General features: G+C 38.8%; 1 protein-coding gene across 3 annotated transcripts; it reads right to left on the bottom strand.

The window, feature by feature from the left end:
- Positions 1-120: 120 nt before the first annotated feature.
- Positions 121-24,032, bottom strand: LOC131153122 (sm-like protein LSM3B). Of its 3 annotated transcripts, none has more exons than XM_058105195.1 (4): positions 23,817-24,032; positions 22,844-23,003; positions 1,232-1,327; positions 121-434 (listed from the first exon to the last, which is right to left on the bottom strand). In XM_058105195.1, exons 2-4 carry the CDS (start codon positions 22,958-22,960, stop codon positions 354-356), a joined length of 294 nt encoding a protein of 97 aa, XP_057961178.1. In that variant the 5' UTR covers positions 22,961-23,003; positions 23,817-24,032; the 3' UTR covers positions 121-353. The 3 variants fall into 3 exon arrangements, with proteins under 3 accessions (XP_057961178.1, XP_057961176.1, XP_057961177.1); XM_058105193.1 differs by having other exon boundaries at positions 23,828-24,032; XM_058105194.1 differs by having other exon boundaries at positions 22,844-23,026; positions 23,828-24,022.
- Positions 24,033-25,461: the final 1,429 nt, after the last annotated feature.

Genomic DNA, 25,461 nt, shown 5'->3' with positions numbered 1-25,461 from the left:
CAAAATGTAAGAACGTAAACAAACAAACAAACAAACAAACACGGGGGTCTTGACTGCACTGGAATTAGTACCTCAGGAAGTTTGAGCAGTTGGATTTTACCCTAAATTTAATCAACCATATGCCCTCAACTGAAACGCTTTAGATTCAAACTAATTGAAAGCTGGTACACAATCATAAACAAAGCATACAAAAAGAGAATACAGATTTTGGCACTCGGCACTTTTAATCCTTCTTTTCAAAATCTAATAAGTTTACAGAAACATAGCCATTCATTGAGAAAGACAGCCACATCCCAGTATATTTGAGAAACATGTCATTTTGCCGTCAGAATACACCCTGAACTTCATCAAAATTAAGCCGTCCTGAGGGGAGGAGAAACCAATATGACGCCATCTCCTCTAACAAAGAGAAAAGGAACTGTGCGCCTTGTTGTCTGAAAAAGGAAAAACATCAAATATGAAAGATGAATGAATGGAGCAGAAACCAGGAAGCCATCGAGCACTTGTCTGGAAAATAAATTCAAAAAAAATTAGAGAAGTTCGAGTTGACGCCACTTCTTTGAAATGCTAATTCAACCCTATATTGTGTGGCCTGAGGCCTCTAGCTAATTATTGTGCAGTGAGGCCTCATGATTGATTAGAATTCTAACATTCCATAGGATATTGTTCCTCTTCCTTTTCTCGGGGCAGCTCTGTTCATGGCATCTACGCAGTTCAAGCTTTTTCTTTCTGCTTTTGTTTTAATGGATGCACGTTTAGTTTTCTGAGGGGGCAGGGAGAGTACCCATTTTAATGGAGTGGATGTTCAACCTACTACCCCTGCTCAGTTGAACTTTCAACCATGCTTGATGACATTATTAGCATATATTGAGTTGGTCATCCTTAGGTAATGTTTCTGGGCAGACTGGCAAATTCCCTGGCAATTTGGTTCTTATTAGGCCCATTCATTATTTTTTTTATTTTTTTGGTTCTTATTATTAGCTGCATATTATGGCTCAGCATCTATTCAGACAAGAGTCAAGTTAAATTACTCAAATGAATCCGCCAACTCAATGGAAATGCTTGACATTTATATCCTGAAACTAAGCACCCAATTTTTCACATCTAAGCAATAAGGTGCTGAAGCATGGCAAGTGACTTGATCATGGCAAAACTCCGAAGTACTACAATTTTGATCATCATAATTCAAGGGGAAAAAGAAATAAAGCAAAGAGTTTGAAATCATACATACCCTGACTATCTCTTCATAAGTTTCATCATCGATTTCTACAGTAGTAACAATTTCTTCAACATCCCCAAGAATCATATTCAAATGCTGATCATATGCCTGCAAAGCCAGGAGTTAAATTGGTAATTAATATATAATTCAAGGAGATAAGACACAAACATAAAAACTTCACATTCCTCAAAACGTAAAAGAATATATTTTAATTTTCCTTTTTACTGTTCTTGTAAAAAACTAGAGTGAATTTTTTATTCCATCATGGAACCCCATAAAACCAACTTTTTTCCAGATAACTATGTTGGGCTGATGAGTCACTATAGGCTGCTCTTAAAAAGATGTCAATATCAGCAAAGAACCATGTTTCAATTTAAACATGGACTCAATTAACTGAACACCACCTAACCATGGTTCTAAACCCTGTGCAGGTGACCAACCCAGTAAAGCCACTAGGTCAGTGGACTGGGGGGTCAACCTGTGGTCAAATCAGTGATGGTCAATATCAGCATCACACACACACACTACAAGGATAATATCATACTGACTAGAGATAATACTACAAAGGCATCAATCATAATCACCTATTAGCTAATTACAGTAAAAAACAATACTGGCACCAGTTTAGATAAAATTTGTATGGTCCTTTACTTTTCCAAAATATTCTTGTTTCTTCTTCTTCTTCTTATTATTATTATTATGAGAAACAAATATTGAAAGGCAAAGAGAAGAGTATATTATTAGGCAAATAAATTTTAAGCCATGTTTAATCCATTTACATTGCCTAGAGCTAATTATTATTACTATTATTTTATCTTGTCATTAATGCTGCATTTGAGAGCATGGAGTTTAGACCTTAAATTTGGGTTGGGTGGATTTGGACAAATTTCAATACAATGTTATATTACATCTTATTCAAATCCTAAACCTGTAACAAACATAGGCATGCCAAATGGGCAGCCTAAGTGGTGGTAGCAGCCCTCTGTCGTAGTCCCTAGTAGAAAGAAACTCGACTAGAGAGTTTACTAAAAGGCCCACTCTGGACACACCGATAGCAATCTCACAAACATCATCCTTAGAAAGCCACATAGAACCAAAGCAGGTCTGCATCTCCACCGGATGAAATATTAAATGAAAACCACCGTGAGTCCTGAGGACATCTAGCAAACTCATCCATCCAGAATGGCATTGGCTGTATATCCTGTGGCAACCAAGAAATGGGCGGTGCACAGAACCTCCATAAGGACTAGAAGACGAGGCATGAAGCTCTAACGTGCCTCAGTATGGCATCAAATCCTTCAGTATGGAAACAGGGCCAGTGCTCATATGGTGAGGAAAATCAACTAATAAGTGTGCATTAGATCCAGTTTCCTAATAATTTGGAATGGACCAATCACACAAGCATGGACTTTCTTTAAAGAATTTCTGGGAAAGCATTCAGACTTCTGCAAACCACGACACTGTCAGCCACACTAAATTCTCTAGAGATGCACATCATTCTACCATGGCGTGGAAACTTCTAAAATGTTCAAATACTTGGTCCTTGGTCTTAAGAAAGTATACCCACGCCTTCTGTGAAGCATCGATAATGAAGCAACAAAATACCTATTACCACCCAGTGGTTCTTCCTCTATGGATCCGCATATATCAGAGTGTACCAAACTTAATAACTCTGATCTTCTTTTTGTGGATGTTTTGAATGAAACTCTATGTTGGTTGCCAAATAAGCAAAATGATCACAGGGGTTCAATGGAATACCTGATGAAATTTTGATGAATGACTTCTTTACTATTGTGAACAACCCCTTCTCTCCCATGTGTCCGAGTCTGGTGATGCCTCATTTTCTACAGCGTTGAGGCTATTGCAAATCTCCACCTGGGTTTTGTATAGCGTGTTGCATATATGTCCTCAAGCCACAATCATGGCACCTTTCGTCAATTTCTAGGTACCTTTTTCGAAGTAACTGTCGAATCACTGTCTGTCAAGAGCTGCCCCGGAAATAAGGTTGAGTCGAAGGTCAGGGACGTGTCTGACATCCTTTAATGTCATGGTGCAGCCAACATTTGTTTTGATTAACACATCTCCAATTCCCACGATCTAATAAAAACTAGTATTCCCTATCTTCACGATACCAAAGTCGCCAGATTTGTACGTGGTGAAGTAATCTCTACGGGGAGTGACATGGTAAGAAGCTGCAATGTCTACCACTCCCTCATAATCGTGGTTCTCCATATGGCAACATGTCTCTTCTTCTATCAAGACTATTGATATTTCTTGTGCAAGGATGACTAGGTTTGCACCCTCATCCTTCGTAGTAGGTTGACTACTCTAACCTTACTCACGTCGCAGTTTGCAACAGTCCTTCTTCATGTGGCCTTCAATGCCACAATGGTAACATTTGATCTTGCCTCTTTTCCAAATTTACCATCACTAGTTCAGCTACAATCCTGGGATCTACATCTGGATTTGCTTCTATATCTGTCTCTACCTCTACTTCCTCCTTGAAGTCGGCCTTTGGTTTCGATAACAAAGGCTTGTGACTAGTCTACGCCTGCCTCCTTCCTTCTAGTCTCCTCATAGAATAGGGCATCCTTTACCATCGCCGTGGTAACTGTGTCATCTAGAGCTGAATTGCTGAGAGTGACAACAAGTGTCTCCCAACTATCTAGCAAGGAATGAGAAGTAGAGCCTCTACTTCGTCGCCAATAGCCAGCTTGATAAATGCAAACTGGTTCAACAGGTTTTGGAACTTGCTAGTGTGTTCTGCTATAGAGGTCCCGCTCTTCAATTTTAGATTGACAAGCCACTTCTTTATGAGGACTTTGTTTCGAGCAATATTGGCTTGGTACATGTTTTTCAATTTTTCCCAGAGTTTGTAAGCATCAGTTTCTTGAGTAACGTGATGGAATACACTATGGTCGATCCATTGTCTGATCTGACCGATAGTCTTCTTGTGCATCTTTTTTTAATCAGCGTCTGTCATTAAGTTTGATGGTTTCTCGCCTTTGTTCTCTAAGGGATCAGCCAAATCTTTATAGTTTAGGAGATCAAGCATCTGGGATCTCCATTAAGAAGTGAGCTTGATCATAGCTCCTGATAATGAGTCCTCCATTGATTTAAAGTAATTCTATACTTTAAATGGTAATTACAGGATGTTTGGGGCAGAATTTTGCAAAAACAAGGCCACAGTTGCGTCTGGAACAGTCCAAAACCTTAGAAACAGCTCTGGCTCGGTCAAAAACGGGCCTGAAATGGGCTGACTCGGCCCAAAAAAGCTATTGTGGACTAAGTTGACTAAGTAACAGAATATTACCTAAATGACGGAATATTCCCTTGCTGTTATGATGCCGTTAATGCCAATGTGGCGCTGATGATGTGGCAAAGTAGGACCCATTGTTTATATGGCATGGTGGGACCCACGACTGATGTGGTGTTGATGGTGTGACACACGAGGCCCACTACTAATGTGGCACAGTGGAACCCGTGACTGATGTGGCACTGATGATGTGGCAATCTTCTTCAACCTTCCGCAAATTAAATTTTGCAGTACATTCAATCTGCAAAAAATAGGGGAAGAAATTGGGATATTGAAACGGCTCGTGTGACTTCGTTTGGGATCAGTTTTTGACGCCATTTTCACCGTTGTGACCATCTCAACACGAACTACGCGATGGTGTGACCAAATTAAAGTTTCAAGCCACTCGAAAAAAAATGGACCGAGAGCCATGTGCTCCTTTTTTGCCGGAAAAAACTTGCCTAAAACCCTTAACAATGCTCTAATACCACTTTGTTGGGCTTAATTGGTCCAAAAATTTGAAATAAACAAGCACACAATAGAAAAATATTGACATCAGAGTTACATCGTTCGGCAAATTTTTGCCTACGTCCACGAGAGAGAGAGATTCACAATTTCTTTAAAAACAGAGAAGGAAGAGTTACATGCTCAAATTCACTCAACTCTCAATCTTCTCTCTACCTACTCACTCATGGCACACACCCTCTTTATTTACATAAGATTTCTTCCAGTACTCTATCTATCCTTAGAATCAGAGCAAGGGTTTCCGGCAAATTTTACGATACTCTATCTATCCTTGGTATCTTCTCGGGAGAACCATTCCCGGCGTCACCCCATTGTTGAGGGTTTCCAGCAAATTTTTCGGGCAAAAAAGGAGAACATGGCTCTCGGTCCAGTTCTTTTGAGTTGCTAAAAACTTTTATTCGGTCACATCATCGCGAAGTTTGTGTCAAGATGGTCACATCAGTGAAAACGACGTCAAAAACCGACCCCCAACGAAGCCACACGGGCCGTCGCAATATCCCAATTTCTTCCCATATTTTTTGCAGATTTGAACGTATTGCAAAATTTAATCTGCTCAAGGTTGAAGAAGACTGCCACGTCATTAGTGCCACATCAGCAATTGGGTCTCACCTTGCCACATCATTAGTACCACATCAACCATGGGTCCCCCCTTGCCGCATCAACAATGGGCCCCGCTTTGCCATGGCATCAACACCACGTCAGCAATAACGGCATCATAAAGGCAAGGGAATATTACGCCAGTTAGGTAATATTCCGTTACTGAGTCAACTCAATCTAGAACAGTTTTTTTGGGTCGAGTCAACCTATTTCAAGCCTATATTTTAACCGGGTTAGACCTGTTCCTAAGGTTTTGGACTGTTTCGAACGCAATTGTGGCCTTGTTTTTGCAAAATTCTACCTCGAACATCCTGTAATTACCATTTAAAGTAATAATTACTTGAAATCAATAGAGGACTCAGCATCAGGAGCTATGATCAAGCTCACTGCCTCTAATTACACTTTATGGAGATCCCGGATGCTTAATCTCCTGAACTGTAAAGATCTGGCTGATCCTTTGGAGAACTAAGGCGAGAAACCATCAAACTTAATGACAGACGTTGATTCGAAAAAGATGCACAAGAAGACTATCGGTCAGATCAGACAATGGATCGACCATAGTGTATTCCATCACGTTGCTCAGGAGACTGATGCCTACAGGAGAAACTGGAGAACATGTACCAAGCCAAGACTACTCGAAATAAAGCCCTCCTAATGAAGCGGCTTGTCAATCTAAAACTAAAGAGCGGGACCTCTATAGCAAAACACACTAGCGAGTTCCAAAACTTGGTGAACCAGCTTGCATCTATCAAGCTGGCTATGACGACGAAGTAGAGGCTCTACTTCTTCTCAGTTCCTTGCCAGATAGTTGGAAGACACTTGTTGTCACTCTCAGCAATTCAGCTTCAAATGGCACACTTACCATGGCGATGGTAAAGGATGCCCTATTTAATGAGGAAACTAGAAGAAAGGAAGCAGGCGTAGACCAGTCACAAGCCTTCGTTACCAAAACCAGAGGCCGACTTCAAGGAGGAAGTAGAGGTAGAGGCAGATATAGAAGCAAATCCAGAGGTAGATCCCAAGATTGTGTCAAAACCAGTGACGGTAAAAATTGGCAAAGAGGCAAGATCAAATGTTACCAATGTGGCATTGAAGGCCACATGAAGAAAGACTGTCGCAAACTGCGACTTGAGCAAGATCAAGAGTAGTCAACCTACTACAAAGGATGAGGGTTCAAACCTGGTCCCCCTCGCACAAGAAATATCAGTAGTCTCGATAGAAGAAGAGACGTATTGCCATATGGAGAACCACGATTCTAAGTGGGTGGTAGACACTGAAGCTTCTTACCAAGTCACTCCCCACAGAGATTACTTCACCATGTACAAATCTGGCGACTTTGGCACTGTGAAGATGGGGAATACCAATTTTTCTCAGATCGCGGGAATTGGAGATGTGCAGATCAAGATAATTGTTGGCAGCACCATGACATTAAAGGATGTCAGACATGTCTCTGACCTTCGGGTCAACCTTATTTCTAAGGCAGCTCTTGACAAATAGGGATTCAACAATTACTTCGAAAAAGGTACCTTGAAATTGACAAAAGGTGCCATGCTTGTCGCTCGAGGATATATATGCACCACGCTATACAAAATCCAGGTGGAGATTTGCAATGATAATAACGCTGTGGAAAATGAGGCATCACCAAATTTGTGACACAAGAGACTCGAACACATGGGAGAGAAGGGGTTGTTCACATTAGTAAAAAAATCATCCATCAAAATTGCCTTAGGTATTCCATTGAACCCCTGTGATCATTGCTTAGTTGGCAAGCAACATAGAGTTTCATTCAGATCATCCACAAAAAGAAGATTAGAGCTATTAAGTTTGATACACTCTGATGTATGCGGACCCATAGAGGAAGAATCACTGGGTGGTAACAGGTATTCTGTCACCTTTATTGACGATGCTTCATAGAAGGTGTGGGTATTCTTTCTTAAGACCAAGGACCAAGTATTTGAACATTTTAGAAGTTTTCAAGCCATGGTGGAAAGACAGATAGGGAAAAGACTGAAGTGCCTCCATTCAGACCATGGAGGTGAATACACTTCCAAGGAGCTCAAAGCTTATTGTTTTGATCGCAGTATCAAACATGAGAAAACGGTCCCACGTACCCCACAACATAATGGTGTCACCGAGCGAATGAATCGAACCATTATGGAGAAAATCAGAAGTATGCTTAGTACGGCAAAGTTACCTAAGCCATACTAGAGCAAAGTTGTACGTACTGCATGTTACCTTATCAACAGATCACCGTCAGCACCACTGAATTTTGGAATTCCAGAGAAAGTATAGACCAAAAGAAAAGTTTCTTACACTCATCTAAAAGTGTTTGGGAGCAAAGCTTTGGAATATATATATCTAATGAGCAGAGACAAGCTCGACATTAAGTCCATTCCATGCATCTTCATTGGCATTGAAGATGATGAATTTGGCTACAGACTATGGGATCCAGAGATAAAGAGGGTCATACGATCCAAAGACGTGGTATTCCACGAGCATGAGTTATTCGAGGACTTTGAAAACCTCACAAAGTCCAAGCAGCCAAGTTCCAATGCTCCAGACATTGTATCATATCCAGCACCTGCACATTCTCCCACAAACAATGGAGAGCTACAGGATGATCCACTGGAAATGAATGCAAAGGGTGTTAAGCAGGGGGAGCAATAACCCCCTTCACCAGAAATTGCAAATTCATCACATCAATCAGATGATGAAGCACCTCCTCCTCCAGAAGTTGTTGAGCCTAGAATATCTGGAAGAGATTTATTCTGATTCCATCAAGGAGATATTCGGAATCAGAGTATCTTTTACACACTGATGAGGGAGAGCCAGAAAGTTTCCAAGAGGTCTAGTCTCATACTGATAATACCAAATTGATGGAAGCTATGAAAGAAAAGATGAATTCTTTACCTAAGAATCAGACGTATGAGCTAGTAAAACTTCCCAAAGGGAAAAGAGCACTAAGGAACAAATGGGTGTTCAAGCTGAAGAAAGATGGTTGCAGACAAATAATGACGCATAGAGGCAGATTGGTCGTCAAAGGTTTCGAACAGAAGAAACGCGTTGACTTTGATGAGATATTTTCACTAGTAGTGAAAGTGAAAACGACGACAATTTGAGTCACACTCGAATTGGTAGCCAAGTTAAATCTAGAGCTTGAACAAATGGATGTGAAGACAATTTTCCTACATGGAGACTTGGAGGAAGACATCAACATGGAGCAACCAGAATGATTTAAAGTTCCAGGGAAGGAGCACCTAGTTTGCAGGTTGAAGAAAAGTTTATACGGCCTCAAGCAAGCGTCAAAACAATGGTACAAAAAGTTTGACTCTTTCATGGATGCAAACAAGATCAATAAGTTGAAGATGGATTTGTCTAAGTAATTTGAAATGAAAGACTTAGGCTCAGCCCATCAAATCCTAGGCATGAGAATCGATCGTGACAGAAAAATCAAGAAATTATGGCTATCACAGGAGAAAGATGTTGAACGTACCATCAAAAAATTTCAACATGGAAAGTGCTAAGCCAGTCAGTACTCCACTGGCTAATCATTTCAAACTAAGCAAGAAGTTGTCTCACTCATCAAGGGAAGAAATGTCAATAGTCCCATACTCATCAGTAGTCGAAAGCTTGATGTACACGCAATAGTGTGTACGAGACTAGACATTACCCACGTTGTATGCGTTGTAAGCAGGTTTCTTTCCAATCTAGGGAACGACCATCGGGAAGCTGTGAAATGGATTCTCAGGTACTTGAAGGGTATCAGAACTATGCTCATGTTTTGGGGATACTAAACCAACCTTGGAGGGTCACACTGATGCAGACATGGCTAGTGATCTTGATGGGAGAAAACCCACGTCAGGTTTTTTGTTCACCTTTGCAGGGGGAGAGATGTATCATGGCAGTCATAATTGCAGGAGTGTGTTGTCCTATCCACAAAAGAAGCAGAGTATATTGCCGCAGCGGAAGTTGGGAAGGAAACGTTGTGGTTAAAGAGGTTTCTCCAAGAACTATCATATAGGAAGAATACAAGGTACATTGTGATAGTCAGAATGCTCTGAACTTGAGCAGGAACTCAATGTACCATTCCAGGACAAAACATATTAATATTCACTATCATTGGATAAGAGAAGTTGTTCCATGGAACAACAACTGTTAAAGCTCGTCAAGATTCATACTGAAGAGAATCCGACAAACATGTTGACAAAGGTGGTTACTTATGAGGAGCTCCAGCTATGTAGAGATATAGCTGGGATGGATGTCAACTGAAGAATGGTTGTAGCATTCTCCTTCTATGGGTATGGAGGGGGAGAATTGTTGGGTCCATACCCAATCACATTTTATATGGCAGGTTAGATAAGGAAGAAGAAGCCAAGAGCAGCCGGCTGCTGCTCCTTTAATTTTGTTGGTGCTGGCTATCCATTGTTAAAAAGCCGTCCAACAATTTTGATTATTTGATCCTCTCCTTCCCTATATATATATGTGTGTGTGCGAGAGGATAGATAGAGTACCGGAAGAAATCTTATGTAAATAAAAGCGTGTGCCGTGAGTGAGTAGGTAGAGAGAAGATTGAGAGTTGAGTGAATCTGAGTGTGTATCTCTTCCTCCTCTATATTTTTCTATTGTGTGCTTGTTTGTTATTTTGTCAAACCAATGGAAATGAAATATCTAGTAGAATGAATTAATTATGCCTTATATGCATATAGAAAGGAGAAGCAAAATTTCATCTTATTCAACCATATGCATAAATTAAGGGAGAGCTTAAAATTATATCTTGTGAGAACACCAATTATTTGCCATCATCAAAAAGGGGGGAGATTGTTAGCCTTAGTGACTACATAATCCTAATTTTCGTATTTTGATAATAACAACCCATTAGTGGTTCTAAGTTAACAAATCTATGAATATCTATGACAGGTATAAGGTACACATTTAAATACAAAGATCGAGTGAACACTTAATAGGTTTGACATCATCAAAAAGGGGGAGATTGTTAGCCTTAGTGGCTACATAATCCTAATTGTTAAATTTTGATGATATCAACCCATTTAGTGTTTCCAAGTTAACTAATCTTTGCATATCAAGTTAGTACAGGTACAAGTGACAAAAACATGAAGGTACAGGATTAAATGCAAAAAGATTGAGTGGACATTTAAATAAGCAAAGGTCAAGAGGACACTCACTCGGAAGATCTCAAGCACATCCAATGGAGCAAATGTAAACCATATGTAATGGGGAGTGTTTTGAGGTCGTATTTATTGTAACTCTTGCAGTGTTGTTTCACGCAAGCTTATTGAGCAAGATTTAAGCAACTACATATGCATATTAGTCCATAGAGTATATAGGATATCACTTAATGAAAAATAAGTTTTTCATAGTTTTATACTTAAGAGTTTTCAAAAACAAAACAATGAGTTTTATGAAAATATCTTATACTCAACTTTGTTTAATATGGGACAAAGGTTAAACGGCCTAAATATCGTACATCTTAATATACTTGGTCTCGGTTAGGTTAAAACCATTTTTATGTACCTAAAGATACAACAAAATCAAGTTTTTCCATAGGTACATCGACAGTTTCAGGCAGAAGCAAATTTGCTACAGTAGCTATAGTACTCTACAGTGGTCTACAGTGTCAAAGAGTCGCCTGCCAATTTTGATTATTTGATCCTCTCCTTCCAAATATATATGTGTGAGTGTGCGAAAGGATATATAGAGTACCGGAAAAAATCTTATATAAATAAGAGCATGTGAGCCGTGAGTGAGTAAGTAGAGAGAAGATTGAGAGTTGAGTGAATCTAAGTGCGTATCTCTTCCTCTTCTATTTTTAAAGAAATTGTGAATCTCTCTCTCCTGTAGACGTAGGAAAAAATTTGTTGAACCATGCAACTCCGGAGTCAATATTTTTCAATTGTGTGCTTGTTTATTTCTAGTTTGTGGACCAGCATCGAGAGGAGATATAGCTAGGATGGATGCTAACTGTGTAGAGATATAGTTGGGATGTTTGCTACAGCTATGTAACCGTCAACCATTACTGTTGGGGTTACAGTTTGCTACAATAACCGTCAACGGTTTTACCTATATACAACGACGGTTTTACGCAGAATTTGGCCTGGATGAAACCGTCGACGATTTGGGGGAAACCGTCCACGGTTTTGTGAATCCATCGACGGTTTGTGTTGGGATTCAAACCCCAACAGCCACAAACGGCTAGTTTTCAAAATATTAAATCATATTTTAAGCCCAACGGCCATAAAACGGATAGAACTCCAAATTGCCTATAAATATAAGGCCAAAGACTTGTTCTAGCATTGATCTTAGTGATTAACATCTATTGAATATCATTCACAAGCACTTCGCATTTAGTTCATCATCTCAAGTGCTCACTATCTCTCAAGCTCTCAAATCTTTGTTGTGATTCATTACTTTGAGAGATTAGTGTGAGGTCTTCATTGTACTAGATATCAACTCATTCAAGGAGCTTTATTTGTAAATCATCTTCATCTAGTAAGGGTTCTTTGTGAAACAAGTGTTAAGGGATTTGTTCCCTTGTAAAGTCTCTGTGTGAGCAAAAGGGATTTGTTCCCGTGTGAAGGCTCTAGGTGAGCATTAAGATATTTGTTCCCTTCGAAAGGCCATGTGTGAGCGTAAAGGGATTTGTTCCCTTGTGGCGTAAAGGCTTCTCTCCGTCCTTGAAGGAGATCATGATAGTGGATTGAGAATCCTTGAGTGTGTCTCAAGGTGTGGACATAGGCAAAGGGCTGAACCATGTTAATATTGTTTGTTGAGCTTTTCTTCCCTACTCTTTAATTTACATCTTGTACATGATTTACATTTTATATTCAGTGATATAATCATTTGTATCTTGCCAAGATTTTATATTTTGTAGAAGAAACCACAAATATGCAAAACAGTCTATTCACCTCCCTCTAGACTCAACTCTAGGGCCAACATATTCCATTCGCTCATAAAGCAATCCCAAAGGCCAAAGCTAGTGTTGCTGCCAAATCTACCATTCTCAATACCTTAATTAGTTGGTAGTGCGGCCTCTAGGCAAGTGGTGACATGTTGCCAAAATCTCAATTATCCAACACAATTTTATGAATCTTTTTTTCTCCTTTAGAGAGGCTACAAACCGAAGAGGTAAGCTTATTTGATGAAAGCATAGACATCAAAGTACCTTTATGCTTACCAAGATGAGGTAAAGCTAAATATGCAATTTAAAAGCACATCACAGCCCATCTAGTGAGATTACTCCATTAAGAAAATTTGGTCTTTAAAATAAGTAAGTGCATGTCACGAGCTAAGTTTGTTCAGGGCATTATGCTTGCCTGTGAACGCTTATTTCGTGTGCTTGGGATGGATTTCCATCATGTAAATACTAGTATAGGGTTATTTTCTGCTAGTAGTGTCTTTGTATGCCAAATAAGGCAGTATGACTCCTCGGTCACTTTGATGTTTCCTAGTGCTAGAATGGGAATGGCCTAGAAAGCTCTTTAGGGGAGGGTAAGTGTTCATCAATCATTGTAAAACTCACTAGCTTTTGTCAACGTGTTTAGCCTACTTGCCTCCCTCGCTAAGCACACGATGTCAACAGAGGTGTTGTTAATAAATTTCGTAGATTCAATGTTTACTACTTGCTTGCCACTGCTTTCATGAATGCTTACTGTTTCCACTGCCATTTGATTGAATGCTAATGAAAGTGTTTCATGGATGAATGTTGGTGAACGATTGGCTGGCTAGTTGAACAAAAGTGTTTTAGCTAGCGCTGCACGGCCCTTCACAAGGGTGTGAAAATAGTCGAACCGTGACACTTGGTATCAGAGCCCAAGGTTGAGTTACTACGTGAATTCGATTGCCTTCGTTGTGGGATTTGGAAAACTTTGGTAAGTGACCATGGCACCAAACAATGCTGAGAGGATCAGCATGCTTGAAGCACAGGTTGAGGCAACAACCAATACTGTGGCCGCGGAGGTGGCTCAGATGAGAGAACTTGTTGATGAAGTGATGGGATCACAAAAACATCAAGCAGGTTTGATAGGCAACATGTCAGAGGACTTTCGCCACATAGTTGAAACTTTGCAGTCGCGGATGACTAATCTGGATGCAAAGGTAAATCTGATGGTTCTTACTATGGGGAACTCCAACACTCCGGGAGTTAGCAAGACCAAGGTATCAAAACCCATGACGTATGGGGGTGCCCGTGATGCCAAGGAGTTAGAGAACTTCTTGTTAGATGTGGAGCAGTACTTTCGCGCTGTGAGGATTGCCTCAGAATAGGCAAAGGTGGATACTGCGACCATGTACTTAGTTGGTGATGCCAAACTGTGGTGGCGTACCAAGTACCAGGAGATTGAAAATGGAAGCTGTGTAATCAATAGTTGGGCAGACTTGAAGAGAGAGCTCAAGGCCCAATTGTTTCTTGAAAATGTTGAGTATAATGCAAGGAAAAAATTGAGAGATCTCAAGCATACGTATCTGAAACAATTTTCTGCTTTAATGTTGGATATTCAGGATATGTCGGTGAAGGACAAGTTATTCTATTTTCTACATGGGATGAAACTGTGGGCAAGAACTGAACTTCATACAAAGGGTTCAAGACTTGTCGACTACACAAATTGCTGCAGAACGCTTGACTAACTACACTGGTGATGATACCGCTTCGTCCAAATGGTTTGGCGGAGAGGGTAACAGTGGAAAGTCTTTCAAGAAAGGCAAACCCAATAGTGGGGGAGTTGACTCTAAATCATCAACCTCAAAGGAAACTTCGTTGTCTCAAGGGTTCAACACACCCAATGGAAAGGGGAAGAGTAAAATTTCATGCTACTTGTATGGTGGACCTCATAGAGTGAGTGCCAACACAAGGGATTACTCAATGCCTTACAAGCTTCCACTTCGGGAAAAGAGTTGGAAAGCGAGGAGGAAGAGGACCAAAAGTTACACGAGCATAAGGGTTAATGTTTGTGGACTTGAGGATCAATGGGAAGAGTACCCACGCTATGGTGGATACGGGGGCTACTCACAATTTTGTTTCGCAATTGGAAGTATGGAGACTCAACTTATCCTTAGAGAAGGATACAGGACGCATGAAAGTAGTTAATTCTATAGCCCAGCCTACTCTGGCAGTAGCCAAGCAAGTGACTGTGAAGTTTGGACAGTGGGAAGGGATGCGAATTTCACAGCGATACCATTGGATGACTTTCCAATCATTCTAGGAATGGACTTCGTAAGGGGGACGAGGGCAGTGTTGATGCCTTTGGCTGGTTCCTTGTATCTGATGGGAGATCACTCGTGCATGGAGCAAGTCGTTGCAACAAAAGGAGACAACAGGAAGTCCCTTTCAGCCATACAACTCAATGAAGGATTGGGTCAAGGTGAGCAGACACGTCTAGCCACGGTGGTGGTAGACAAAGAAGTAGGCCAAGAGCTGGAGCCTACGACCATCCAAGCAGCGTTGGATGAGGATAAGGAGGTGTTGCCGGATAAGCTGTCTCTCAATTTGCCTTCACGACAAACTGTGGAGCATGAGATCGAGTTGTTATCAGGAGTGAAACCACCTACTAAAGGGCTATGTCGGATTGTGCCTCCAGAGATAGTAGAGTTGGGGAAACAGCTTGATGAATTAGACGCGGGATGTGTTCGCCCTTCCAAAGCACCGTTGGGAGCATCGGTGTTGTTTCAGAGGAAACATGAAGAGCATCTACGGAAGGTGTTCAACAGGATGAGGGGAAACAGTCTGGATGTGAAGAGAGAGAAGTGCTCTTTCGCTCAGCGGAGCAACAAATTCCTTGGTCATGTGGTTGAACAAGGTCATATCCAAAGGAGTATGGAGAAGGTAAGGATGATTCAAGAACGGAAGATCCCCACGACAGTGAAGGAATTGCATTCCTTTCTTGGCCTTACTAAATACTGCAGGAAGTTCGTTGAGGGGTATTCGTGGAGAATGACTCCAATGACAGGACTACTGGGGAGGTATTGTTGGCCGCATGTGGTTGATTATACCAAAACTTGTCTCACTTGCCAACAAGACAGGGAGAAGCGGAAGAAGTATGGTACTTTCATGGCCGCACCAAAGTATTGTTCGGCAGAGGGGACAACACAATTGTTCCTTGTGACTATTGTGAGATATTGGGGTGTTCCCCAAGTTATTATTTGTGACCAAGACTTAATGTTGACTGAGAATTTTTCAAGATATCCGGGTTACATATTGACATCTCTTTGAGTTATCACCGACAGACAGACAAACAGATGAAGAGATTCAGAGAGCTACTAGAAGAGTACTTGCGCCATTTGGTCAACGACAACCAGGAGAATGGCGTGCAACTACTTGATGTGGCTCCGTTTTGTGCCAATGCCCAAAAGATCTTAACAACCAACAAGAGCCCTTTTGAGCTTGTTATAGGCCAGCTGCCGCTGTTACCTCACACAGTGGGCGAGCCGTACAGACGAAAGAGTCCTAGGGCATACATCTTCATCAGAGAATGGAGACAGAATGCAGAGTTTGCCAGAGCATATATAAAGAAAACTTCTAAGTAGATGAAGAAGTGGGTAGATCAAGGGAGAAGACCGCAGTTTCATGTCAGCTGCCTCAAGCCATTCATTGTCAACACCAATGACCTGAGCAGATGTCAGTCCAACAGAGCAGAGTTGAAGACAGTGCAACCCGACAGGCGTGAAGTTGAAGAAATCCTTGCAGACAGAAAGTTCATATCCTCAAGGAAGAAGCGGCAGAAGTTCCTAGTGAAGTGGAAATGCCTTGATGACAAAGAAATCAGCTGGATTTCTACAGAAGATCTTCAACCGTTTGTGGACAAACTTGAAGTGTACCTACCGCCAAAGTCTACGAGGAAGTCGACCGCATAAGTGGGGGAGAATGTCACAAGCTAAGCTTGTTCAGGGCATTATGCTTGCCTCTGACTGCTTATCTCGTGTGCTTGGGATGGGTTTCCATCATGTACATATTAGTGTAGGGTTATTTTCTGCTAGTAGTGTCTTTGTATGCCAAATAAGGCAGTATGACTCCTCGGTCACTTTGATGTTTCCTAGTACTAGAGTGGGAATGGCCTAGAAAGCTCTTTAGGGGAGGATGAGTGTTCATCAGTCATTGTAAAACTCACTAGCTTTTGTCAACATATTTAGCCTACTTGCCTCCCTCACTAAGCACACGATGTCAACAGAGGTGTTGTTAATGAATTTCGTAGATTCAATGTTTACTGCTTGCTTGCCACTACTTTCATGAATGCTTACTGTTTCCGCTACCATTTGATTGAATGCTAATGAAAGTGTTTCGTGGATGAATGTTGGTAAACGATTGGATGGCTAGTTGAACATGAGTGCTTTAGCTAGCGCCGCGCGGCCCTTCACAAGGGTGTGAAAATAGTCGGACCATGACACATGTGTATGTGCATTGTGAATCTACCTTTTGCAATAGTTGCACAACGGACGTGACACTTCAACTTAAAAGTCCCCCACTATCAAATCAATGCAATGGCTGGAAAAGGTGTCCAAACCAATGTTTTCCTTCTCTCCATCAACAATTCACTTCTAATTCCCAGTTTAAAGCATTACCCGTCACTACTTGGACAACTTTCTCGTTTCCAACTTTTTTCCACAACTTCAGACAGCATTTCAAAAACCTTTTTTGCCATCTCCTCAGAAAATATAATCCAATGTTGATTGATTTCTTTCTTGGTTTTTATAGGAAAGTATACAATCTACTACTCTGTATTTTTGTTGCAGTTGCATTCCTTCACAAGATCCATCATCGTTACCATGAATTGATCATTTTTTTTCCTTTGCAGATTCCTCTAATTGGGCTTACAATCAAAGGGTTTTATTCCTGACATTCTCTAGAACCTTGCTGTAAGGCCGACTATTTTTTCTAATCCAAGCAACATGATGTTTCAGCCAACATAAACCACAAAATCAAACAAATCCTTGATATCAACATTTCACCTGCTTTGAATTATTACCGGCTGAATTTTTCTTTTTGCTCTTCCCAAATCCACCAGAACCACTAGACATTACAAGCCCAAGTCCTAGAATCACATCAGAATAAAGAAAGCAATCAAACATAGAATCTGAAATTGAAGAACGAAAATTTATATTTTTCAAAAAAAAAATCTCCCTCTCACAGTGCTCTGCTGCTACCTAAGAGCTTTTTGCTCCAACAGCTTTGACACACACACACACACACACACACTAAATAAATAAATAAAGGATTACAAAGTGCTTTGCACTTTGCAGGGTGCAGACTATTGCTGGCTTGTTTATTCCATAACTTCGATTATTTAAAAATAAATAAATAAATAAATAAATAAAAAGCAGAAGAATGAAGAAAATGAAAAAAAAAAACTGAAACTTGAAAGTAAGAAGAATAGAGAGATCAAAAACAAAATAAAAAATAAAGCGGGGTAAAAGGGAAAGAAATGATAACTTTTCATTTTTTTTCTTTTTAAATGAGGATGCCTTATCCTCCTCCTGCAGTATTTTCTTTTATTCTTTCATTAATAAAATTTCTCTTGATAAGAGAGTTACAGACAAAGTGAACCATTTGTCTTCAAATCATATTTTACAGATCAGGAAAAAAAATGGACCACTGGTTCTTCAAAGCAGAACAAACAAACAGGTGAAGAGGGAAAAGAATAAGAAAAATAAGAGGTATTTGCTTGATCAAACAGAGCAAACATGTTTCTGCCTATCAAAGGAGAGATCTCTGCTTCCAAAATAACTAAATAAATAAATAAAAACAAGGGGAAGAACGAGGAGAGGAGAGGAGAAGAGAGGAGGAAGAAAGAAGACAACATAACGGGGTAAGGAGAAGAAACAGTGCACCAGCTACTGCTACACAATCTCTGCTCTCTCAAAGAAGCTCAGCAGCTCAACTCTTTGCTCTCTCAATTCTTACTTTGTCTTAATTTAGAAGAATTTGAATGAGTTGAGCCTATTCAGTGTATCTGACAGAATAAAAAGGAATTTTACGAGTTATTTTAAAACCCGGAGACAAAAAATCCTTGTTGGATCTCAATCTCATGAATCCTACCGATCCTGGTACCATCCCACTTCAATCCCGCCTGACTCCAATCCTGCATGGAATCTGGATTAACTAGGATTGCATCTCTATGATTAACCATGAAAATAACAATAATGATGGTAACGATGAGGGGCATGAGGAAGGCTTTAATGGTATTAATTAAGCAAATTATAGTTAAAATGAATACACTGGTGTGGAGAAGCCAGCTTGATAGTTTTATTTCTTTATTTTTAGGTTTTTGGACCTTCATCATAGGTTTTTAATGGAGTAAGAAATGCAAACAATTTGAACCTTGATCTCTTCATTCTGTGAGGGCTCAAGCTATTTTTGGTTGTGATTTTTTTAAGTTTTGGACACTAACTAGCCAAGTTTCTAGGTTTATACCATCAACAAATATGAAAAACTAAAATATAGATGCATTACATAGGATCCAGATTTTAAGCAGCTTCTCTAACACTTGAAGTAATCATCCATCTCATCTAGCCAATCTAAGAAGGTGCTAGGATCTAGCTCTCCCTCATATGTACATGTCATCCTTAACCCTGTTAGTGATATCTCCATAATCCTCATAAATCAAACCGAGGCAGGTTATGGGTCTGGGAGATGCTTAGATTACACAGATAATCAATGTGGCCAATCTCATCAAGAACACCCTCTTCAAACGTAGACTCCATATTGGCTCGAGGCTGACTAGCCTAAACAGGGCTACCAGATAGTTTAGAGGCTTGACTTGCCATTGGGACCTATATGAACTCCAAGAGTGTGGAGAATACCTCAGGTGAACCCCACAGAATATGGAGAGCTTGAGTTGCCCACAATTTGGTCTAGATAGTCTTAAAGAGTAATAGTTCAAGAGACAGAGCTTGGGCATCCATTTATGAGAGTTGGGCTGCACTCGTTGGTCTTGTAGTGACCATGGGAAAGCTACAATTCGTTAAAGTAATATGAAACCTAAACTTACTACGATGCAGACACAAATTAGTGAATTTAATGTAAATGACTTATCACAATTCCACATGATGCAATAACAAAATGGCTGAATGTTCTGGACACGACACAAGCAAGGGCAAAAAATAACAATCAATCAAAGCTATTGATGTGAAAAGAGAGCAGCAGCAACATCTTGTTTCTTTGTTCTTTTTTTTTTAAAGGCAATGAGAACATGAAACAAATCATCAACTACTTTCCTTTAATCATATATGCACCAATCAAGTTCACAGGATGAATATCTGACAATACCAAGGACCCAAAAGATTGCCTTGAAATCATTTTCCACTGTTCCTACAATTTTCCAGATATTGTATCCAATTTCTTGCACTTCAATCAAATTTCTTGCAGAAACTTTGAATTCTATGCAAAAATTCATCAATGTATCTCAGAAAAACCTCAAACTATCCAAACAGAATGTTAGTTTCACTTCAGGCAGAATCAATATCTGCTCAAAATTCTGAAATCTGCATTAACAGTCCAATTTCCTGAAATGATAGCAAAATATCCCAAGAAAATTCCATTTCTCATGGCTGTCGGCCAATATATCATGACTCAAGTCAAAATATCTTGAAACAGGGTGAAATTCTCATGCCTTGTCTAAATCTCACATTTTAGCAATAGAAAAAGAGAATGGTCAAGTTACACGTGCATGAGCTGGCACATGAGGCATGTGATATTAGTATTTTACAGCAAGAATGTTCTACTGACGATGTCTATTGTGATGCCAGATCAGAAGATGGGGAGTCTGGTGGAAGGGGTGGTGCAATGAGAAAAGGCTAGGAAACTAAGGAAAGAGAGGACTGATAGGTTTTCTGCCAGCCTGTGAGCTCACTCTTGACATTGAATGGTGATGGAAATTTGATTTTGATGGAAATTTGATTTTGGGCCAGTCAGCTACTTCTGAATTTGATGGTGGTGGCGAGGTCTATAGTGAGAGCCCTTGAAACGAGAGAAGAAACAAAGCAGCCCTCACAAATTCATTCCCATCTTTCTGGCCAGTTGCTTGCAGCAAAGACAAGACTGTTTTTTTTCTTGGCACCAGGACAGTTACAGTTGTTGCAGATGATCGTTAATGGACAAAGAATAGTGATCATTTATGACAACAACTTGCAAGCAGTTGGGATAGTTCAGATGCAGTATGATTCTTTGAAGGAGATAGCACTCCTGCATGGGTGATCAAACTTGTCTCTGACTCTCCAATACCAATTGATGTAGAACAGCAGAAAAGGAGGGGAGAAGAAGAGGAGGAGGAGGAAGAAGAATAAAGAAGAGGAATAAGGAAGACGAAGGTGAAGGAAGAAGGGGAATATAATAAGGAAAGGTTCTTTTATTCAATTGAACTAGCCCATCTGAACATAAAGCACACAAATAAGCAATACTTTGTATAAAACACATCTCTAGAAGAGTCCCTATATAACTAAAAATTACTAAACAAAGAAAGTTCTCAAATCTAACACCAAATCCATAACTTTGAATGCCCATGCTACAAATATGTGTCCGAAATGGGCAGACAATGTACTGCTGGCTGTACAACAACAACAAAACAATTAGGTTCCACTAAGTGGGGTCGGCAACAGGAATCCTTTTCTTCCAATTTAAATGATCATGGGCAATTTCCTCCACTAATTTATAACTTTTTATGGCCGCATTACAAATATGTTTCAAAATGAGCAGCCTAAGTAGTGACAACTTTCATCCATAAAAATTTGAAATAGTTTTAAGAATGTTACATGTCTCAATTGGGCTTACATATGCTTGTCAATTGGGTGCAATCTACTATGTACCATTAATCATATAAAGCTTTTATGCGTTATAGAAAAGATGTCCAGTTTTAAATTTTTCTTTGTTTCGATTTTAAGTTACAATATGGATATACTGAACTTTTTGTTAGTCACCAGCCAGCTCTTAGTGACATGGTGACAATTGCAAAAAATTATACATATATATATACAAATTATTTTATATCGCCAAAAATATAAAGCTTTTACGCATTATTGGGGAAAAACTGTCTAGTTAAGTTTTCTTTATTTACTTTTTAAGTGATACAATTTTGGATATACTGTATTTTGGTTAGACCCATTGTCAGCTCGTAGTATACACTCTCCAACATCTGCAATTGTTTAAAAACATTCACTAGACACAAGAAAAATATGCTTTATCTCACAAAAATGATGCATAATAATGATGCCTGGGTTGTATGTATATCAGGTCAGAGTGACCTTGGATATTTGCCAGTTTAAACATTAAATATTCTACAAGTTCCTGTTAAATACATATACAATAGATCTTTTTTTTTGCTGTTTTCAAATTTTATTAGAACTAAAGTTATTACTTGGTTATTTACAATTAGATGCATTTTCAACGCTTTTGAAAACTAGTCTTAAATGGGACTCACAACCCTCTAGATTTTTTTTATAGGCGCACAATCCTCTAAAATTATTCTTGATATAAATAAAAAAAACTGCATGTTTTTCTCTTCTAAAACACTGTCCATCTTATAACTACAGAGGTGGATGTAACATTACTAGAATTGTTGAAAAGAAACTGGATTGTTTAGATTCGCGGACTCTAGCTAGACTAACTGTAGAGGATTCATCTTCATATAAACAGTTATTGCTGACCTTGAATTTGAAGAGAATAATATTCACTTTGTTCGAAGCCCCAAAGATGTGATCAAGTCCCACTTTTCAATCTTCATTTTATTTTATTTTTAAGTTTAGCATCAATCAAGCGACTTTTTGATGTAGCATCAGGGATCAAAAAAATACAAAATAAAAAAAATAAAAAACAACAACAAGAAGAAAAAACTATGACAAGAAAGAACAACAAGAAGAAGAGACAACTGTGACATCAGTCACATCCCTAGGTTCCAGAATAAAATGCCTCACAGCTGAAAACCCCTAAATACAAACCAAGAGAAATGTGTATCTTAAACATGAACAGCCAGACCCACCTTGCATGCAAAGGGGAAATGTGACCCAGAAAGACCCAACACAAATAAAACCAAAATTTATGAGCAGTATCCCAAAGCAGCATAGAGGATATATATGAAACAATAAAACAAATCTAACCTACAAATCAAGAACACAATCAACACTATCTGTACAAGCGAGTGTAAAACATGCAAATAAACACATGTACAGGAATATGCATGAATTGTTTAGAAGAATTTTAACCGTCATACATGAAGTTTGCCTCGGAGCTCTCTGTCAGATCGGAGCTTAACATAGATTCGCTCATCAAGACTGAGTCTGATGAGATCCAAAGGCTCTTTCACAGCACTCTCTTCTTCACTTGCCATCTGTTCTGGGGTTCCTCGTCCAAGCACTTTGTTAAAAATACCCCTGAAGCAGAGTTGTTTTGCAATCTTTAAAGCATAAAACTTCAATTAAGCATCGTTTTCCATGTTGACCGAAAAAGAAAAAAAAAGCTAAAGTAGGATTTAATTTTCAAGATTGAAGAATTATAAGGGTCATTTAATGCCAAAACAATGCCTCAAAAACATAACTTTTCAACAACTCGGATATAATGCATAAGCATCAAACCATTCTAAACGCAAAAAATCCAACCCTAAATAAATAAATAAAAAGCCACTAGTTTTTCCCCAATTTTTTGCTTGCATGGCTCAAGAAATGTTCAAAATCATATCTTTATAATATAAAAATGAGAATAAAAACTACTTAACGACCATAAGAAGCAGGAGACTGCTATACACCAGTCAAGAAACAACTTAAGAGCAGTGCTTCATCAAATTTTCTTAAGATATCGTGCATTTTGCCAAGCAGTATATCCCTCCAGAGTACGAGTACAACACATAGTCCCAAAGGAAAGTATAACACAAATTACAGCCCTGAATAATGATGAAGAGGGGAAAATGTCCATAAAGAATGATGAAGAAACATAATCAAAAAAATTTTCTACACAAATTAGAACCCTAATACCCCAAGGGGGGGGGGGGGGGAATGTAGAGTGTTAAGGAATACGAAACAGAAAAATAAAAATTAAAACAAGAAAAATACGAAGAGCAAGATTACGCTAGAGTGACGAAGGGCAAGTGGGAACAACGACTACAACAACGAAGAAGAAGAAGAAGAAGAAGAAGAAGAAGAAGAAGAGACTATTAAGAGAAAAGAGCAACTCAGAAAGAAGTGTCTCACGTTCGACTCACCTGAAGGGCGTCTGGGCTCCCAATCGACGGCGAAGTGGTCGGGGACCGGCGTCAGCTCACCAGACAGCAGCTTCCTCGGACGCAGAAGAGAGATCAAGCCGATTGAAGCGAGGCGGGAGAGGACGACAGGAAATAAGACCGGACCGGACCGGACACTGCCCTCCGCTGGAGCGTATTATTTGTTTTTTTCTTTTCTTTTTTTTTTAATAACTGTAAACTAGATAGACTTATAGTGATGACATGATCATTTTTATGTTTTTATTGTTAATTTCATTAAAAATATAAATTAATTTTTTTTATTCTTCGTGATAACATGTTATTATTGTATTTCAATATTTAAAATTGACTTGAATTATTTATTTAAAGAATAAATATATAATTATATATATTTAAAATATTATTTAACTAAAGGTATCCCTGAAATTTATAAAAAATTTAAAATATATTTTTAGAATATTTATAATTCTATTTTATTATTATAATTTTATTTGCAATTATTTTATTTAAGAATAAAAATAGATGCTAGTTTAATTAGGTTTTTTATTTGTTTAATTTTGAAAATATAAAACCTTTGTGAGTTTTTAATTTTTATTTCATTTATAATTTGTTATTTTCATTTCTAACTTTTTCACAAATTTTTTAAATAATATACCCTTAAAAGCTCTTTATTAAAAGGGAATGTAGCTTTTTTTACTTCAAAATATTTAAATATAAAAAAATCTTTCATTAGTTTATCATTTCCAATAAAAAAAATCTAATAATGCATTGAGGTTGAGAAATGAATATTGTAACAAATATTTCGATGCGTTTTTTTTTTCACAAAAAATGTCTTTTTTAACATGTGAATATTTTAATAGGACCAACATTTTACATCATCTCTTTTTTTCCTTGAAAATAAAGTTATACGTCAGTCTTTATACTACTTAGTGTGATCTATTTTGTCTCTTTAATTTTAATAAATATAGTCAAGAACTTTATTAACTAATTTCATTCAGTTGACATAAAAAAAAAAATAGCCCTTGATTTTTTTGCGATTTGTGATAATTACCTACAACTAGGAAGAAAAAATGAAGCTTGGAAGACCCTCGGTGACCTCCAAAGGTCCCTTGATGCTCAACTCAAGTTTAAGAAATAAGAAACCACAATCATAGAGAATGCATAATTGAGGAGTTATGAGATTGTGAGATGCCTTACCTCTTCCTTAGGGTCTCTTTTTATAGTGGTGAACCCTAATTCAAATTAATATTCCAATACCCTAAATTAAGAGAAACCATAACGGATTCATGTACCTTTACTTCTGCATTTATTGAGGGTTATGGATCCGTCTTTAATTTATTGAGTTAATGTTCAAGGTGTCTTTGATCTTACAAAACTTTATTAGTGCTTCTTGATTTTGCTTATATTTTTGTATCTCATTATATTCAGATACATTTGTTATCCAAATTAAGTATGACAGTGTAAGTGAAACCTGTTCCACTTATTGAACAGGGTTCTATGGTCGGTCCGTGACCCCTGGATGCCGAAGGCGTCCTTGGGGCGATCTCGCAGTTCCTACGGGGTGGAGACAATGGGGTCGGTCCATGGATTTTCCTTCCTTTTGCCGCATTTCGCTCAAAGGGTTGAAGGGAGATAGT

The sequence above is a fragment of the Malania oleifera genome, chromosome 4 (assembly GCF_029873635.1).
Source record: "Malania oleifera isolate guangnan ecotype guangnan chromosome 4, ASM2987363v1, whole genome shotgun sequence".
Classification (NCBI taxonomy): Eukaryota; Viridiplantae; Streptophyta; class Magnoliopsida; order Santalales; family Ximeniaceae; genus Malania; species Malania oleifera.
Note: the sequence above shows the minus strand (reverse complement) of the source record. Positions and strands in the feature narration are given on the sequence as shown.